We start from the raw sequence: 16960 nt of genomic DNA on the forward strand, positions 1-16960 counted from the left end.
CATGTTTTGTTGTGAGCATCAGCTGATCAGCTGATGGGCTAGTCTGCCAATTCAATACAGTAATCTGTTCTATGTTTACATTCGTTTCCAGTGGAGTAAACATCAAGAAAGTTGTGCGCTTTAATATTTTTGCATTTTTTATATTAAAATTATTAGTCATTTTAACATTTATTTAACATATTAATAATATATGCAGTACAGAGAACTAGTTTTTTGTGCACTCATCAGACGCTTGACTCAGCCACCAGGCGTCAGTTGGGCTTTGTTGACAGTGGAGTGAACATCTATTTTGTTGGTGTCTTGAATATTTTTGCATTTTTACATTGAAATTATTGGTTGTTCTGAAATTTGGTTAACATATTGATATATATAGCGCAGTGCAGTGTTGATTTAAATAAAATAATCTTGAATTACACCTAGTGAACTTAAAATTTTATTGGTGAAATGACGGCATCAAGCATGGGTCCCCTGAAAGCTGATTTCTCCTCCATCCCCACTTCCTTTTCCTCCACCCCTACTTCTAATTCCCATCATCATCATCAACCAGGAACCTTCTACATACACACCTCAAAGTAGGTGTACTTTACTGCATTTTTTTTTACTTTGTATGTACTTTTTGGTGAGCTGGAACCAATTACCCAATATCCCAATGAAACAATGGATTCGGTTAACAAAATTTTCGGTTAACTAACGACCCTCTGGAACGAATTGTGTTCATTAACCGAGGGACCACTGTACTTTTTTTTATTATTATTTTTTAATGAATCTAATCTGATAAATATGGTCATCATGTTTAAAGTAGTCCTGACATCAACATTACGTACAGAATTTTTATAAAAACTATTCAAAAAATTTTACCACAGTAACCACATTAAAGTAACGCGTTTATTATTTTTCTCATAAAAACACACTTTCTCAAATAAAAGACAACATTTAATTTGTTCATAAAATACCTGGACCTGAAATGAATATCTTGCTTCAATATTGATTTGTTTTCATTATCATTCTTCTTAAGCCCACACAGGTTCATTTTTCCATGGCAGGAGAGATATCTTTGGGATTAGGTTGCCAACTTTGCAGAGAGCACGTTTATTTCTGTGGGAGACAATTAAAATGGTCACTCAGACATGTAAAAAAAAATTTTAAGAGAAAAAACCCTGGGTTCAAAAACTTAGGTAACCAATAGATTGTCAATCGATGAAAAATATATATGAACTCGACTTAAGGGTACTGGAATAAACAACTACTGTATAATAATGATAGTAAAGCAGTTTTAAGCAAGATGTACTGTTAGTGGATAAGCACAATATTTTTACCATGGGACAAATATTGAAACTAATGACACCTCATTTGCCCCCTCTGTAGGAAACAGCGCAGCATGCTATTACAGTGATTCACACAGAACTTAATTTTGTCTAACTATACCAGAGTACTGTATTTGCAATTATTTTATTGTATAAAGGAAAACAGATTTAATAATGAGAAATGAGAAATAAGGAAAACATACATTCAAATGTGGAATACAATGGGAGGATTACCAGCCCAGGAGGAATAAACTACACAGAGAATAACTAGGTAAACATTATTAAAGTGGAATCAGACACTAACAAATCATTAAGAACCAAACAGCCTGTGAAGAGCTGCAGAAAGATCCCCGTCAGTTTCAAGAGTGTTCGAAGAAATGGCTGCTAAGATTCACCGTCACAAAGTGTAGGAGGATGCACCTAGATCGTACAGACAGTTAAGGAGGCATTTCACATCTCCCAACGGGACGAAGAAAGACTGAGTGTGAAAAGAACCTGGGTGTGTATGTTGACACCAAACAGAAGTTCTTGGGGGCCATTGTGAGAAGATGGTGAATGAAGCAACTAAGCTAGTAGGTCTTACATCGTTCAGATATCTATACGGGGTGTCCCACTTCAAAAGTGAGGTGCTTCCCTATCTGGTCCCCGAGCGTCCATACCTGGAGCTCGCAGATGCCCACCTCACAAAGGATCACAGCTCAAGGTTGAAGAAGTTACAAGTCCACAAAAATGTGAGGGAAAACTTTTTCGGAGTGAGAATTGTAAACTCTTGGAACAATTTGCCAGAGTATTGTGATGGTACCGAGTGTAAGTTCTTTCAAGACCAGACTTGACCAACACTAGTACATGCCCAATACTGTACTTGCCAACATTGCATTGCATAGCAGATACGTGACCAACTGCCCAAGCGGCTAATGAGCCGATAAGTGGAGAAGAGGTTAAAAGTAAAAGTAAATCAGGGATAGAACTTATGGAAAACCCGAGGAAGCAGTAGAACAAAACATACCCAAGAAATCAAGGAAGAGAGGAAAGCCAACCAAAAGAACCTATTACCTGTGGAAGGAATGCCAAAACACACAAAAAAGCCCTTAATGTACTTAATCAGGAAATTTGATAATTGAAATGACAATTCAAGAAGAGATTTGCTGAAAATATAAAATACAGTCTTTCAAAATCCTTTTATAAATATTCGAGGAACAAAATGAAGATGAAAGTTACTGTAAGAAGAAAACAACCTGCCTTTGGTGGATGATTAACAAACAGTAAGAGATGCTGGGTAACATGCCAACACTTAGGGGAATGCATACCTCAGGTTTTGAAAATGAATTATGAGCCATTGATAAGACTATGAAGAACAATGAGGGATCATATACACTGTTCCCCTTTCCCAGTCTTGGCCACTTCCAGGTTGGGTGGCCATTACGTAAATTAGTACCCTGTATAACATCTGAAGGTGCATTGACAGATTGTAGAGAGAAAATTAAATTGCAATAGTTCAATTGATGGAAAAGGAAAGTAAATTGTGATAGTTCAATTGGTGTGAATATGCAGTTGATATAACTTGTAATGGAAAAGACATTGTACATCATATACTGAAAGATGTGTGAATAATAGTAGATACAGTTTATGGTAGATAGAGTATTTTTTAATATACAACTCTGGAATTTTCAATTAAGCATCTTGTATGTACAGTATAATATAAATGACAGTATTTAAAGAACAAGATGATCTATATTAAAAACTCTTACAGTAATTGTATAATATGGACACGAAGTAGTACCTTAAGCTGTGTATTCTTATATTACTCTATTAATTATGTATAGTAAAGTATTACAGAACATGTATTAATCCATTTGTAATATTTCCATTTATTATGCACCATGTTATGTATGTGAATTATTATATTTACATATTATGTATTCAGCTTGTGAATGCTGGCATCTGTACATGCCAGCGCGGAGTGATACAGAGAGTGGAGATCGCTAGTCCTTATGGTGTGGAAGCCGACTGTCTATTTGTTTCCTCTGTATATCTCCCGTACGAGAATAAGAACCTATTTTCAAGATAACAAGTGTTTGTGTATACCCTCAGTAGTGTAGAACATTTTGGGGGTATCAAAGACAAACATAGAGTAATGAAGCCTGAAATGACATCAAAATATACCGCAGGTCCTTGATAGAATTCAGTAAATAAATAACTTTGGAAAACACAAAATATTACTTTACAGTAAAACATCATCCATGGTAATTCTAATGTCTCAAGCAAGATGCAATTTTTTTTTTCATTCTTATTAAAAAATACAGCCTAGAATTTGTCATTTGCTTTAAAAATATAATAGAACAATGTGTACTGATATTCAAGCTCTTGTGAACTGTTGAGATCAGATGTATGAAGTAGTTTGGGTCACGTGTTAAGTTTTTGCGATTATCTTAAACACGTGTAAGAGAAATGAACACCATCTTCAATACTTACATAAGCTGAGCTTGGACAAAGACCAGTGGCTGCATCATCTCCAGGTTATCCGAGTTGTCACACATTATTCTGGCCAAGCTGGTCTTTCTGATTTGTTCCAATTGAGCTTCAGAGAAAGATGAAGCCAATCCTCCATTTTCATAGTAGAACCTATCACCCAGCTGTTCAAATGTTACATCATTAAGAACCATGTAAGTTTAAATAGGAACTCTGTTGTTAAAGAAAGAGCAATGGCAATAGACATTTTGAGTCCATCATAATGCATGCAAAGTCATATGAAGTTAGATTACAATAAATTAGGGTTGTACTGGATAAACTATCTGGCCAGATAGTCGATATTTTTATTATCCAGCCTCATAATTTGTTCTAAACAGTCAGATTGCTAAAATTTTAAACTTTATATAAACAGCTACAGCTATCCTAGTGGTGTTGTCGTCATTGTATTACAGTACAGGTATTGTCATTGTGGTGGTTGTCATCCGTACAGTTTGGGTTAACCTTTCATATACAGTGTATTGCATAGTGATTTTCTGCGAAATAGCCGATACAAAAGAGGTTTGTTATATAAATCAATAAATATACTTATGATGAGTGGATAATAGACTAGCTATTGTTGATTTAATGCAGATACAGTAATAGTCTTTTGGGACTTGAGATCATTTATGGCATATCAACAAGTGTTACTACTGTACCTACCTCACAATTTGATACAGTACATGCAAATTAAGTGACTTGAGTGTGTGCATTAACTGTTTTATTAATTTCTTGATCAATTGTAAGAAATTCATATGAAAATATATATTTCTCAAAAATACAGTACAGTATATACCTGTACATAAAACCAGAGTGCAATTTCAAACCGATAACGTATACAGTATAGTACATACCCTGAGGCGTGCAAACTGATCTCCCACTATACACAAGAAGGTATGGCCCAGAAGGGATCCTGCCCTTGGTCTCTCGGCAATTCCACCGATGAAAATATCAATATCATTCACATGGTGGTACAACTGCTGTAGTTGGGTTATTACCTATCAAAGAAAGGAATTATAATATGTATTAATTCAGTAAATCTTTATGAAGTACCTATAATAAACCAAATTTTTTGCTGTGCAGTACATTAATTCAATTCAACAATTGTATTTTGAGTTTTTAAAGAAAGAAACTAAACTGTATCAGGACACTGCTCTACTGCCTGCCAAACTAAAGGCACCAGTAAAAAGGAACAAAGAGATATGATATTATAGTATTTGTATTTCATGGATTCCAGAATTGGAGGTGAGCAGTGTAACACATCCCCCAATTTTCATGTTATAATTAGTTACTGTATTAGTTATTCTTTAATTATCACAGCAACTGGACAAAAAATAAACTGACATACCCATTGAAGGGTAATGCAGAGATAGCACTCCTAGACTATAAACAGCAACACATGGATATCAACATGACTGATGACCATCCAGGCAAGTCTAGTTACAGGGTTAGAGCACCATAAGATATAATGTACCTTGTACTAGTCTCTTGTTTTTTGTTAAAGGTAAAGCCAATATTACCAGCAAGTTATAAGAAATTTATTTTAGAGGGATTTGGGATTATAATTTCCATTGCGCCATGTTGCATGACTGGTTGAGTCAGGTTGTCTAGAATGAAAATTATTATTTTTTTCTTTTTAGACAAATGTATGATAAAAATAGAGAATTTTAGGACTGCAAATGTTTATATAATGTTGTACAGTATATTCTTCAAAGCCATAAATTCTGAATTCCATTTGAAGTGGACACTGGGTAGGTAGTGTTCATTGGATGCAGGAAAGGGTAAGGGGGCATTTCTGAGGTGCTCGTAGATTTCCTATGATATATTTTATCCATATGACAAGCACACTTTCTGGACATTACAGAACTGGTACAAATTAAAGACATTTTCATAACTAAAAAGAATCTGATAATTACATTTGCATCCATAACATCACTGAGGTCACTAAAATCGTTGGCATGTTTGAGGCCACAGATCTCCCTCCATTGGTTGTAATCCGGCAGACCATGATCACGTCCACGTTGAATGTTCAGGGCCACAAGATCCATCCCAAAAGCATTCTTACCAGCAAACAGGTGATTGGTCAACTGAGGAAAATATGAATATTTTACACTTGAGCACATAATTTGAAAGGCAGAAAACTATAAATTATTATTATACACTTGAGCACATAATTTGAAAGGCAGAATACTGCAAATGGTAAGATTCAATTAACACTAAATTGATATTAAAAAGTTGTGCATTATTAAGTGACAAGGAATGAATAGTTTCTGTGTATGAGGAATGAGTTGCCTGAGAAAGCTTGCAATTTCATGATACTCTTCATCAGTCACTTCAATTCTCACTTTTTAAAGTTAGCAGATGATTTAGGTATTCTATGTAGGTGTATACAATGTAATGAGTTACTGAATAAACACTACATTAAAGGAGGATACATAAAAGACACTGAGTGACAATTCTACAAATAGACAGAATGTTACAGTTCAAGCACTGAACTGAAGACAACTACAGTACCTGAAAATAGAATGTAGTCAAAGAGCAATTAAAATTTCAAGCAGCATTAAGTATTACGCATGACAGAGTAAAAAACCAAAAAACAAAAGCTGTATTATATAAGGAAAGAGTTTGCAGGAGATTTTCAGTGCAAGACTGAATAGAAATTGAACTCCTGCAATACATGGAAGCATATTTGGAAATATAAAGAGACTGATCAGCCATGAGATAAGAAAGAAGAAGAAAATAGGGTGAGCATGTGGAAAGATTAGATGAGGAAAAAATGATAATGATAATCTTTGAGTGTGATGACTGAGTACTGCACTGGATTAGTGAAATACAGTATGAGCAGGAATGAATGTAACGACCCTGGTGATGGAACGTTCTTCCAATGGCTGTTTGTGGAAAAAGATACATGATAAACCCTGATGCACTTGAGAATTCTCACTGAATTAACATTTAGGCAGCTCTTCAAGTATATGACATTCCCTTCTGTATCTCATCTTCGAAACCACCAAAAATTTCAGCCCAACATACTGTACCTCTTTACTGAAAAAGTGGTCAAACTTTTGGCTGGGCTGGATGGAAAGTCCACGCAAGAGGGAGTCCATGCCACCTGGTTTGTACAAGATGAAGGGTGAGAACTGGTTCTCACTGAGTCGCAATTTCCTGTCTATGGTACCAAACTTGCTGTAGCCTCTGTAGGGAAAGAAAGGGCTTGTACCTGGAGGGTTTTTGTTTGTTATGGAATCTTCAGTGTTTAGATCTGGTACAAGAATGAGTATGTGATTCATCTTTATAAATAGCCAGAAATATGATGGTATATACAAGGTATATACTGGTATATATTGGTATGTGGAAAATTATGAAATAATGTACACTATTCAAAATTAGAGCCTGGAAATGGAACTTTTGATTTATAAATTATACTGTATTGCGAGAATCATACTTACCTAGTACAGAATTGTATTAGAAACTGAGTGTAAGGTGCTATAAATAACAGTGTGCTTATTTAGAGCAAATAAAATCATGTAATATGTAAGATGGCAATATCAGCATAACCCATCTTTTCTAGTACCTGTACTGTTTGTTCATCAAAATGAGATACTAAGTTTTAAAATACATATTACAGTACAGCATATATGTTGGGAAGTTCCCCTAACACCAAAAGAAGATAAAAAATACAATAAAAAGCACATACGTGTACATAGGAGTGATAAAAATATTTTGTCAATTGGATATTATGACAAAAAGGCAGAACCATAACTTTAATTTTTCAATTTAGTTTCCACTGGCTTCAATACACTTACTCTGCCTGTCCTTCATGCTCACTATGCCAATCTTATTGAAGTCTTCTGAAACCATGTCTCAGTAGCCTCCTTCAACTCATTATCCTACGGTGAGAATTCATGTTTCAATACTGATTACTGTATAGTCACTCGGGGATAAATGTGGTACGTAAACAGGATCAACTGCCAGAAATTGAAATCATGTATAAACATGTGAAAAATAGTATATGTGAACCAAAATGGTATCAAGGAGCAGGAACACACCTCTCGTCAGCATTCCTTGTTGTTTTTCAAAGACGCTGTAGGGTGGTTTTTGCAATAGGTAATCATTATAGTCACTGGTTATCCTTGTTTTATGCAGCAGGTAAATGATCAGCAGAATCCCTTTGATATCCCAGAAAATCAAGGCCATGATCTTGCCAGGAGAGTGTTGACTACAGCACTTTTTGTGGGTCGGTAAATTCTGGTACAGTACAGGTGCTCCCCTACTTACGAACGAGTTACGTTCCTGAGGCTTGTTTGTAAGTCCAACTTTACTCTTGTAGATACCAAACATATTGTAAAAGATGAAAAGATTATGGATATTTAGTACAGCTATACCCTTTAATACAGCCTTAAAACCTGGCCCACTCTTCTTCTCTTAGGTAATTTTTGTTCTATCTGGAATTTTCTTCAAAATAATCCAGTCTCATCCACATTAAACACCTGTTCTGGCAGGTAACCCCCCTCAGTGATAATGTTTGTATCTCTGAAAGTTTGTAAGTTGAAAGTTCTTAAGTAGAGGAGCACCTGCACTTGCTTTGTATGGAATCAATACAGTATTTGGGTACAGGTTCGCAGTGATGATTCCAGGTCTCATTTCTCATCCCAAGACAGAAAAGAAAGATGTTTGGATCACCATCCTGTAGTAGCAATCTTGATTGCCGAGGTTTTGAGGCACCTATATGTTTATGGAATGATGATCACAACACTACCAAATAAAATGTCAACCTCGGTACTCGTTTCATCAACGTCAATACAATCCATCATAATCAAGCCCCTCACACCCATACTTGAACTCCTTGGCTCACTTTGTTAAGTGAAATATGAGGGGGTATCTTTGTCATATACTCCCACTATGTGTCCATGATTTTCTATTGTTGTGGAACCTTATTCTGAAAGAAATTACAGGTACCTGTAGTTATGACATGCTCAATTTTGCCCACATTCTGTATTTCTCAGATTTCATACTTTAAACTCTTACTTTAAAGCCAATTGTACTGTATAACAGTCAAATTGACTGAAAAAAAAATAAAAAAAATATATACCCAGTCAATAAAAAAAAAAAAAAAAAAAATTAGAACCCTGCCACACTGCTTTACCCGACATTCAAAACCTTTTGGCCACCTCCCGTACATATGCCATCACGCTCTCTTGATCACTTCCTCCCTCCTTCACTTCTACTTACTCCATGTTGCCAGAGATGAGTGTGTGACCATATCTGAAGGCAGCAGTGGCAAAGGCATTGTTTATGCTAGGGTCAATGTCCTCTCGGTAGCCCGGAGCATATCCCTGCTTTTGGGGCACTAGGCCAAATGTCTCCATAAACTGGCGACCTGAAGTTGGAGCAGAGTATTAATGACAATTAGGGTAGGATGGAAAATGGGTGTAGGAGGCATGGCAATGGTAGTGAGAGAGTTGAACAATCAGAGAAAATACCAGACAAGAAAACTTTAATGTGTAGGATAAAATAAAAAGAGAAATAGAAATTAGATTGGCACAAGTGGCCTAAACGTTGTAGCCTACAATCAAAACTCACCCCCTAAGATTCCATAGAGGTATGGTTTGGGTCACAATTTCACTTAGCAAAATAAAAGTAACAATTTGTATGACTAAACTGGGACTTAAGAGGATGATACAGAACGGGTGTAAAAGCTGTACACTACAGTATACTCTTATGCATAGGAGCAGCATCTACAAAGGCCTATACGGTATGTATGTATATATGGGGAGTTAAGGTATTTTCCCAAAATAATAGATACTGGTAGGTCTGACACTTGCCTAAGACAACAGTTAGTTCTGACACTTTTGTAGATCAAAGGGAGGGGGTCTTACTTTTACCTGGGAAAGTGGGGAGTCTGACACTTACCCAGGACAATGGGGAGGTACTCATTGTAGGTAATGTGTTGTATCTGGGCAGCAACGATTCTGCGGGCTTCCTGGTAGATTATCTCGTCATTCCATCCAGGGTTGATTTTTTTAAGCTCCTGCGCCAGTTTGTTGTGTTGTCGCATCCAGATGGTGTGCACCACTGCCAGCTCAGGCTGCTCATTCACCCGACTGTCACCTAGCCAACACCAAACAGGTAAAATATCAGGTACACACAAGTACTGTACAGTAAGATCTCATATTTCGTGCAATTTCATTTTGCATTTTTGAATTTCGCGAGCACTACCTAATGTAACCAAGTTCTATATTTGGCATAAAATTTCATGAATTTCGCGAGATCCAGCTACCTGAACGCGAGATCCAGCAAGCTAAATGCTGGTCACCGTCTTGAATGACGTCACAGCCCTCATACCAGTGACAGTCATTTCTGCTACAACGCATGTTTTGTCAACGCGAATTGGTTGCAACGCGATTGATGAATAGGGGAACGCTGTTTGTAAAACGCGAACTGTTGCATACGAATGTTAGCTATAACGCGATTCCATCCTCAATGTTTTGGTTCCAACCTCAACATTTTAGCGTGGCGCGGGGTTATACAATGTATACAGTTCATGTTCGACATCACATGTTCAATTGATTCGTGTCTTTTGTTTGTTAAATGTTTTTTGTGAGGTACGCTGTAATTTTTTTTTTTTTTTTTTTTTAAATTTAGCTGTTACCCATAAATACTGTATGAAAAGAATAAGTAAAATGAATGTTCCGCAGTGAGGACTATTAACGGTTTACACCAGCACTCTCTGTTTACATCACGTGATCAGTTGAATGGCGCGGTTTCTGTCAATTACTACGTTATTTTCGCTATTTTCGCTATTTTCTCCAATTTTGTTGTGTTAGCGATAAATACGGAGAGAAAAGGTAAGAAGAATGTTCCAAGAAGCGTTCTGGTAACCGAATTGCCGGTGGTGAACGTAAAAGGGGTTTACAAGAACGCAACCATCGCGTTGTAGCCCACGCCATCCTAGCAACCGCACGGGATGTTATTATTGTGTGCTTTTTTGGGTGGTGCTACCACCTGTTGAGTCAAGATAATGGCCTCTACCTCTACTGGGGGTCCTACTGGTGCTGGTGGGGGTGTGACAGACCCACCTAAGCGGCCAAATAAGGAAAAGGAGAAGCGGGACTATACTTTTTTTTTTACTTTTATTCTCTTCACCACTGATCGGCTCGTTAGCCGCTTGGGCGATCGGTCGAGTCTCTGTTACGCACTGTTGGCAAGTACTGGGCATGCACCAGCTCCTGAATGTACCTGAACCTGCTCCAGTGTTGGTCAAGTCTTGTCTTGAAAGAGAGTACCATAAGGGAGTTAAATTTGCCAAGTACTCGATGCAGGATAAGCAGCGTGTGATTCAATTCCTTGAGGAAGGCCTAAAAACTAGTTTCTGGCAAGCACAATCAAGTCAATAAAGGCAGAATTTGTATCATTTGGAGGTTATAAATGGGAAATTCAGAGGTTTATGTTGAGTGGCCAGTCTATATTGTTATTTTTCCCATTAGTTTATGTATTTGCATTTGGCGAATTTGAATTTGGCGCAATTTTTCCAGTCTATATTACTCGCGAAATACAAGATCTTACTGTACATATATTCGATGTACAGTTCAGAAGGCCATCGAAAAAAAAAACATTCTCTTGATATTCATACAAAATACATAGAAAATAGCAGGGCTTGCAGTCATTCATTAATTATTGTAAATTACAGTCAACCCTCGCTTTACGCGGTCCCACTTTACGCGTTTCCACATTTACGCGGTACCCTGCCGAAACCGGAATGCTCACTTTCCGCGGTACGTGTACCCCTTTACGCAGAGAGCTGGCGAGCCGCGCCATTTTTGGATCCAAACCTCCCGCCATCTCTCCTGCCATCCGCCATGTAGTGTAAGCGCCGCGAGTAGGTTGCGCAGTGTGTGTCTTTATTGCGTTATCAGTGACGTCATATGACGTATCGGACTGTGATTGGGCCATGCATCTTTACCTCCTTCAGCTGCTAGCTGTGATTGGTTTAAAGTAATATAACGTGTCCACCCGCGGGAGGGAGGGAGGAAAGACGACGCTTGACCTAGCCGTGGCAGTTTCATCCCTCCAGGCCACACCGTGTATACGTGAATCCATTGTTCTGTAAAATGGCTTCCGCCGGACCACCGCCCCCAGAGAGAAACCTTTCCTTACCTGGACCCAGCCGCCCTAAGCCAAAGAAGACACGACGTTCCTTAAGCTACGAAATTATGTATAAGATCATACAAGAGATTCAATGTCACGAAGTGTAAGAGGATGCACCTGGGGCGTACCAACGGTAAGGAGGCGTACCATATGTCCCAACGGGATGAAGAAAATGTACTAGTTGAGACTGTGTGTGAGAAGGACCTAGGTGTGTATGTTGACAATGAGCTGAAGTTCTCGGGCCATTGTGAGAAGAAGGTAAATCAGGCAAATAAATTATTGGGTCTTATAAGAAGGTCGTTCAGATATCTAGACGGTCCGTCCCTCGTGACGATCTTCAGGAGTGAAGTGCTTCCCCATCTGGAGTACTGTCACCCCATCTGGTCCCCGAGATATGCTAGGGACTGTCAGTTGGTTGAAAATGTTCAAAGGAGGGCCACCAAGCTGGTGCCTGCACTTCGGCATCTCAGCTACCCTGCGAGATTGGAGCGCCTGAACTTGCCTAGCTTATACTACAGACGGGCAAGGGGGGACCTAGTTGAGGTTTATAAGCATCTCAGGGGGCACTACTCAGTTGAGTGTCCTTACTTGGAGCTGGCGGACGCTCGCCCCACAAGGGGTCACAGCTCAAGATTGAAGAAGCCGCAAGTCCGGAAAACCGTGAGGGCAAACTTTTTCGGAGTGAGGGTTGTAAACTCTTGGAACAATCTACCAGAAAGTGTTGTGACGGCACCGAGTGTGAGCTCTTTCAAGAGAAGACTTGACCAACACTGGAGCGGGTTCAGGTACATTCAGGAGCCGGTGCATGCCCAGTATTTGCCAACAGTGCGTGACAGAGACGTGACCGATCGCCCGGGCGGCTAGCGAGCCGACCTTTTGGTGAAGAATATAAAGGAAAAGAGTCGTGACCGATCGCCCAAGCGGCTAACAAGCCGATCAGTGGCGAAGAGGATAAAAGTAAAAAAAAAAAGTAAAGAGTTGGAGAAAGGAACAAGACAGGTTGATCTCGCGCGCCAGCATGGTGTTAACGAGTCTACGATCAGGACAATTAAGAAGGATGCAGCCAAGATAAAGGAGCACATGAACATCACAAAGTCTACAGGTGCTTCTATGATCAAGTATTGCCACAACCAGGTGCTTCTCAAGACAGAAAAATTACTTGTGAGCTACTTGGTGCGTCAGGCGCGACGGAACATGGCGGTGGACACGCGCTCAGTTAAGGAGTACGCACGTGAACTGTATGCTGCAGTGTCACGAAAGATGGGAATTACAGAGCCCAAACCCTTTAATGCTTCCTCTGGGTGGTTACAGAGGTTTAAGAAGAGGAACAAGATCACCAATATCAACATTGGTGGTGAAGAAGCTAGTGCTGACCATGTTGCGGCTAGGGAATTTCCTCCGTTTTTACGTGAGATTATGGAGGAAGGACAGTACACCGACGACCAGGTGTTTAACATGGACGAATCTGGTCTTTTTTGGAAAAAACTACCTTCCAAGACCTTCGTTGTGAAGAATGCCAGCAAGTGTCGGGGCCGGAAGTTGCAGAAGGAGCGCATCACCGTCCTGTTTACCACCAATGCCTCCGGTACCTGTAAGCTCAAGTTATCGGTGATCCACACAGCACGCAAGCCGCACGCCTACAAGAGCATGGACATGACCAAGCTAAATGTCCACTGGCTGACCGCACGTAAGGCGTGGATGTTCTCTACACTGTCCCTCTCCTGGTTTGATGACTGTTTCGTTCCCGATGTGAAGAAATTCTGTGAGCAACAGAATGTGCCATTCAAGATTTTGTTGCTGCTGGACAACGCACCAGGACACTCGCCCCTACTGTTAGATCGTCACCCCAACGTAAAAGTGGTCTTCCTTCCTCCCAACACTACGTCTATATTACAGCCCATGGACCAAGAGTTAATCTGTAATGTAAAAGCTGCATTCTCTACTAAAAAATTCAAGCTCCTGAACGACTACACCAACACCAAGGAAGAGTTGCGTAACCTGAGTGACACCAACACCGATAGCAAGAGCGAAGACGACGAGGATCAACAGTTGGCAGAGCAAGAAGTACTTTTAAAACAATTCTGGAGAACATTCAACGTCAAGAAAGCTGTGGACTTCTTGGTGGAGGCATGGGATCAGCTGTCTGTAGCAACTGTTCGTCACGCATGGAGACATGTGTTGCAAGGCATTCCGGCCGTTAGGCAGAGTAAATCTGTGACTGGTGAGGTTCAGACTGTTGCAGTAGCAGTGGACCTTGCCAGAGAAGCTGCGCAGAGTGTTACAGCTGCAGGCTTCTCCGAGACCACCAACGACGACATCCTGGAGGTGATAAGGGATCCTGATGTGACTACTGACGACATGGTAGATGATGATGACGTCAGTGAAGAGGCAGGTGGTGCGTCATCCCAAGAAGAACGCCGCTTATCCCATAGTAATGTTAGGGGTGCCATCGAGTGTATCGAGAAAGCCAAGCTCCTCCTTTCCGACGACCCTGACGCAAACAGGTATGAAATCTTCACTACCCAGCTGTTGCAGACTATGGAGCCCTACATCAAGGTTTATCACGACAACATAAACACCAGCCGTCAGCAAAGCATAACAGAGTTCTTCGCCCGCAACCCACCACAGCCAGCCCAAGCCAGTGATAGTGACAGAGGTAGAGACAGTGATGATGACTTTGAGGGATTTGTCAGGGAGGCACTAGTAAGTGTGGATGACACCGATGAAGACTCACCTGAGGGCCAGTAGCCTGCCCTCTGCCTCGGAACCAGCCTCCATTCCCCTACGCCGACCCATCTCTTCTACTAACGTAAGTGTTAACCCCAGCCTTGTTTTTTTCTAACCTAACCTTCAGTTTATTCTTCTCTTATTGACTGTTCCCTTCTATATTATGTGTGGGTGAATACCATCATAAAGTTAAGAGGTTATTTTTAGTAAAACGTACGTATTGTGTCGGGAAAAAGTGGAGTTTGGGGGTCGGCCCGGTCTCTATTTCAATTAATCCCATATGTTATGTTGTTCACTAGGTAATGAAAGTGAGGGTCACTGTATTTTCAGTATTTGAAATGCATGTTTATATACAGGGGTGTATAGTTAAATTTTATATATTGTGTGTGTATTATATATATATATATATATATATATATATATATATATATATATATATATATATATATATATATATATATATATATATATATATATATATATATATATATATATATAAAATTTAACTATATATGAACTTACCAGCCTTGAAGCAGTATTCTTGACCTACACTGTTCTGACACTCAGTCGGGTTTGGAGGAAGGAGAGAGTGGCCCACCGAGTTTACTTTGAGCAGACCATTGTTGAAAGTCTGAAGCTCCTTAGATTCATCTTCATTTGATCCATATACATTACTGCATCAGAGGAGAGAGGCAAGTGTGGAGGAGATGATGGATATTTAAAGGACAGAACAATGGGAATGAATACAAAAACCAAAATAAAAAAGGAACAAAATTCATTATAGTACAGTACTGTATTACTAAAGACAAACTTAGAGGACAGAGAACAGCTGTCATGAGGGAACATGAACGTGTTTGAGTTGAGTGTAAACTGTCGAAGGAGCACATGGAGGGGTGGTACCTGGCATCAATGAAGGAGGTGATCTGATTCATCTGCTCCCGTGGGCCGAAGTTACACTTGGGTCTCATCGCTGGCATGGACCTCACGAACTCCATGCACCGCTGTCCAAACCTGTGTGTAGATGACAGGAGATAACATGTAACATATACAACTATACATAGCACAAGATACCATTTTTTTTATGGGAGCCCACCTGGGCACACATCACCAACCCACAATGGGGCCGAGGAGCAAAATAAATATAATAAATTAAAGGAAAAAGTATATGTTAATTTACACCATGAAGACAGAAGACCAGCTTTTTAAAGCAAGACAGATTGTAAAAGGATGGAAACACAGAAGAAGGCAAAGCATTCCACAGCTGGGCTGTGTGAGGAAAGGAGCTGCTATAATGGGTTATTCTAAAGTGCCCAATATCCATACAGCCTGCAGTACAAAGGATGCTGAATCTACTGAAAATTGCCCATTAAAGTACCTGTAAAAGAGAGAGAGTGAAGCAACTTTGCAGTGAAGAGAAAGGGGAAAGAGACTATTGGCTTAAAGACAAGTAGGCAAAAGTGTTTCCGGACAGCAAAACACTCGCACGTCTTACTTTTCTTTGTTTACTATATAACTGAAAGAATAGAATGTAGTCAAAGAGCAATTCAAATTTCAAGGAGCAGTAAGTATTATGCAGGACAGAGTAAAAAACAAATACTGTATTGTGTAAAGAAAGAGTTTGCAGGAGATCATAGTAGCTCACTAAAATTCAAACTTAGATAACAAGACAAGATAATAAACACTTAGCTAACAAAACTGGATAATCCATACTTAGCTAACAAGTCTAGATAAATCACACTTGGCTAACATTAAATAATCCACACTTGGCTTGCATCACTGAATAAAACACATTCCGTAGAATCATCCTCAATATCATACATATTCTTTGAATAATGGTTTGATTGATGGTGTTGTACTCACTGGTTGTAGAAGTTGTCTTCAAGTGGAATTTCAATGGGTATACAGTCTGGGTGAAGCTCACGAGGTTGACGCCGCTGACCACTCTTACAGCAGGTAATGTCCGACATGTTCTTACCTGTCCAAAGTTTGAACACAATCTTAAAGCACCTCAAATAGGAAATTGGTACTAGTATAATATTGCACTTACTTTTTTTTTTTTATTATTGTATATGTACAACTGAACTGTTATGGAAATGTACTGTACAACTGTATATATGTTTCTTGTACAAGGTTTCCACAAATTTTCATATGCATGGCCAGCCTAAAAAATCAATGCACATGGTATCACCAACAAAGTGGTTCGAGATACACACTGATCCAAGGAAACGAATCAAAGGAGTAAAATCAGATTGTTAAAAGGTTGTCTATAGAGTACTGTA

The 16960-nt window shown here is 39.3% G+C and overlaps 1 protein-coding gene across 1 annotated transcript in view; it reads right to left on the reverse strand.

Annotated features, from left to right (window-relative positions):
- Positions 1–911: 911 nt before the first annotated feature.
- The window catches only part of LOC121858880 (peroxidase-like), a 45278-nt gene continuing 29229 nt past the window's right edge, over positions 912–16960 (reverse strand). Inside the window, exons 8-17 of the mRNA XM_042355532.1 lie at positions 16542–16656; positions 15582–15692; positions 15204–15355; positions 9720–9917; positions 9039–9186; positions 6845–7001; positions 5726–5896; positions 4664–4807; positions 3777–3937; positions 912–1095 (exon numbers count right to left, since the gene is read on the reverse strand). Coding sequence (XP_042211466.1) covers positions 1011–1095; positions 3777–3937; positions 4664–4807; positions 5726–5896; positions 6845–7001; positions 9039–9186; positions 9720–9917; positions 15204–15355; positions 15582–15692; positions 16542–16656 — 1442 coding nt within the window. The 3' untranslated portion in view covers positions 912–1010. The remainder of the gene's footprint in view (positions 1096–3776; positions 3938–4663; positions 4808–5725; positions 5897–6844; positions 7002–9038; positions 9187–9719; positions 9918–15203; positions 15356–15581; positions 15693–16541; positions 16657–16960) is intronic.

Source organism: Homarus americanus, unplaced genomic scaffold, assembly GCF_018991925.1.
Source record: "Homarus americanus isolate GMGI-L3 unplaced genomic scaffold, GMGI_Hamer_2.0 scaffold46226, whole genome shotgun sequence".
NCBI classification, from domain to species: Eukaryota; Metazoa; Arthropoda; class Malacostraca; order Decapoda; family Nephropidae; genus Homarus; species Homarus americanus.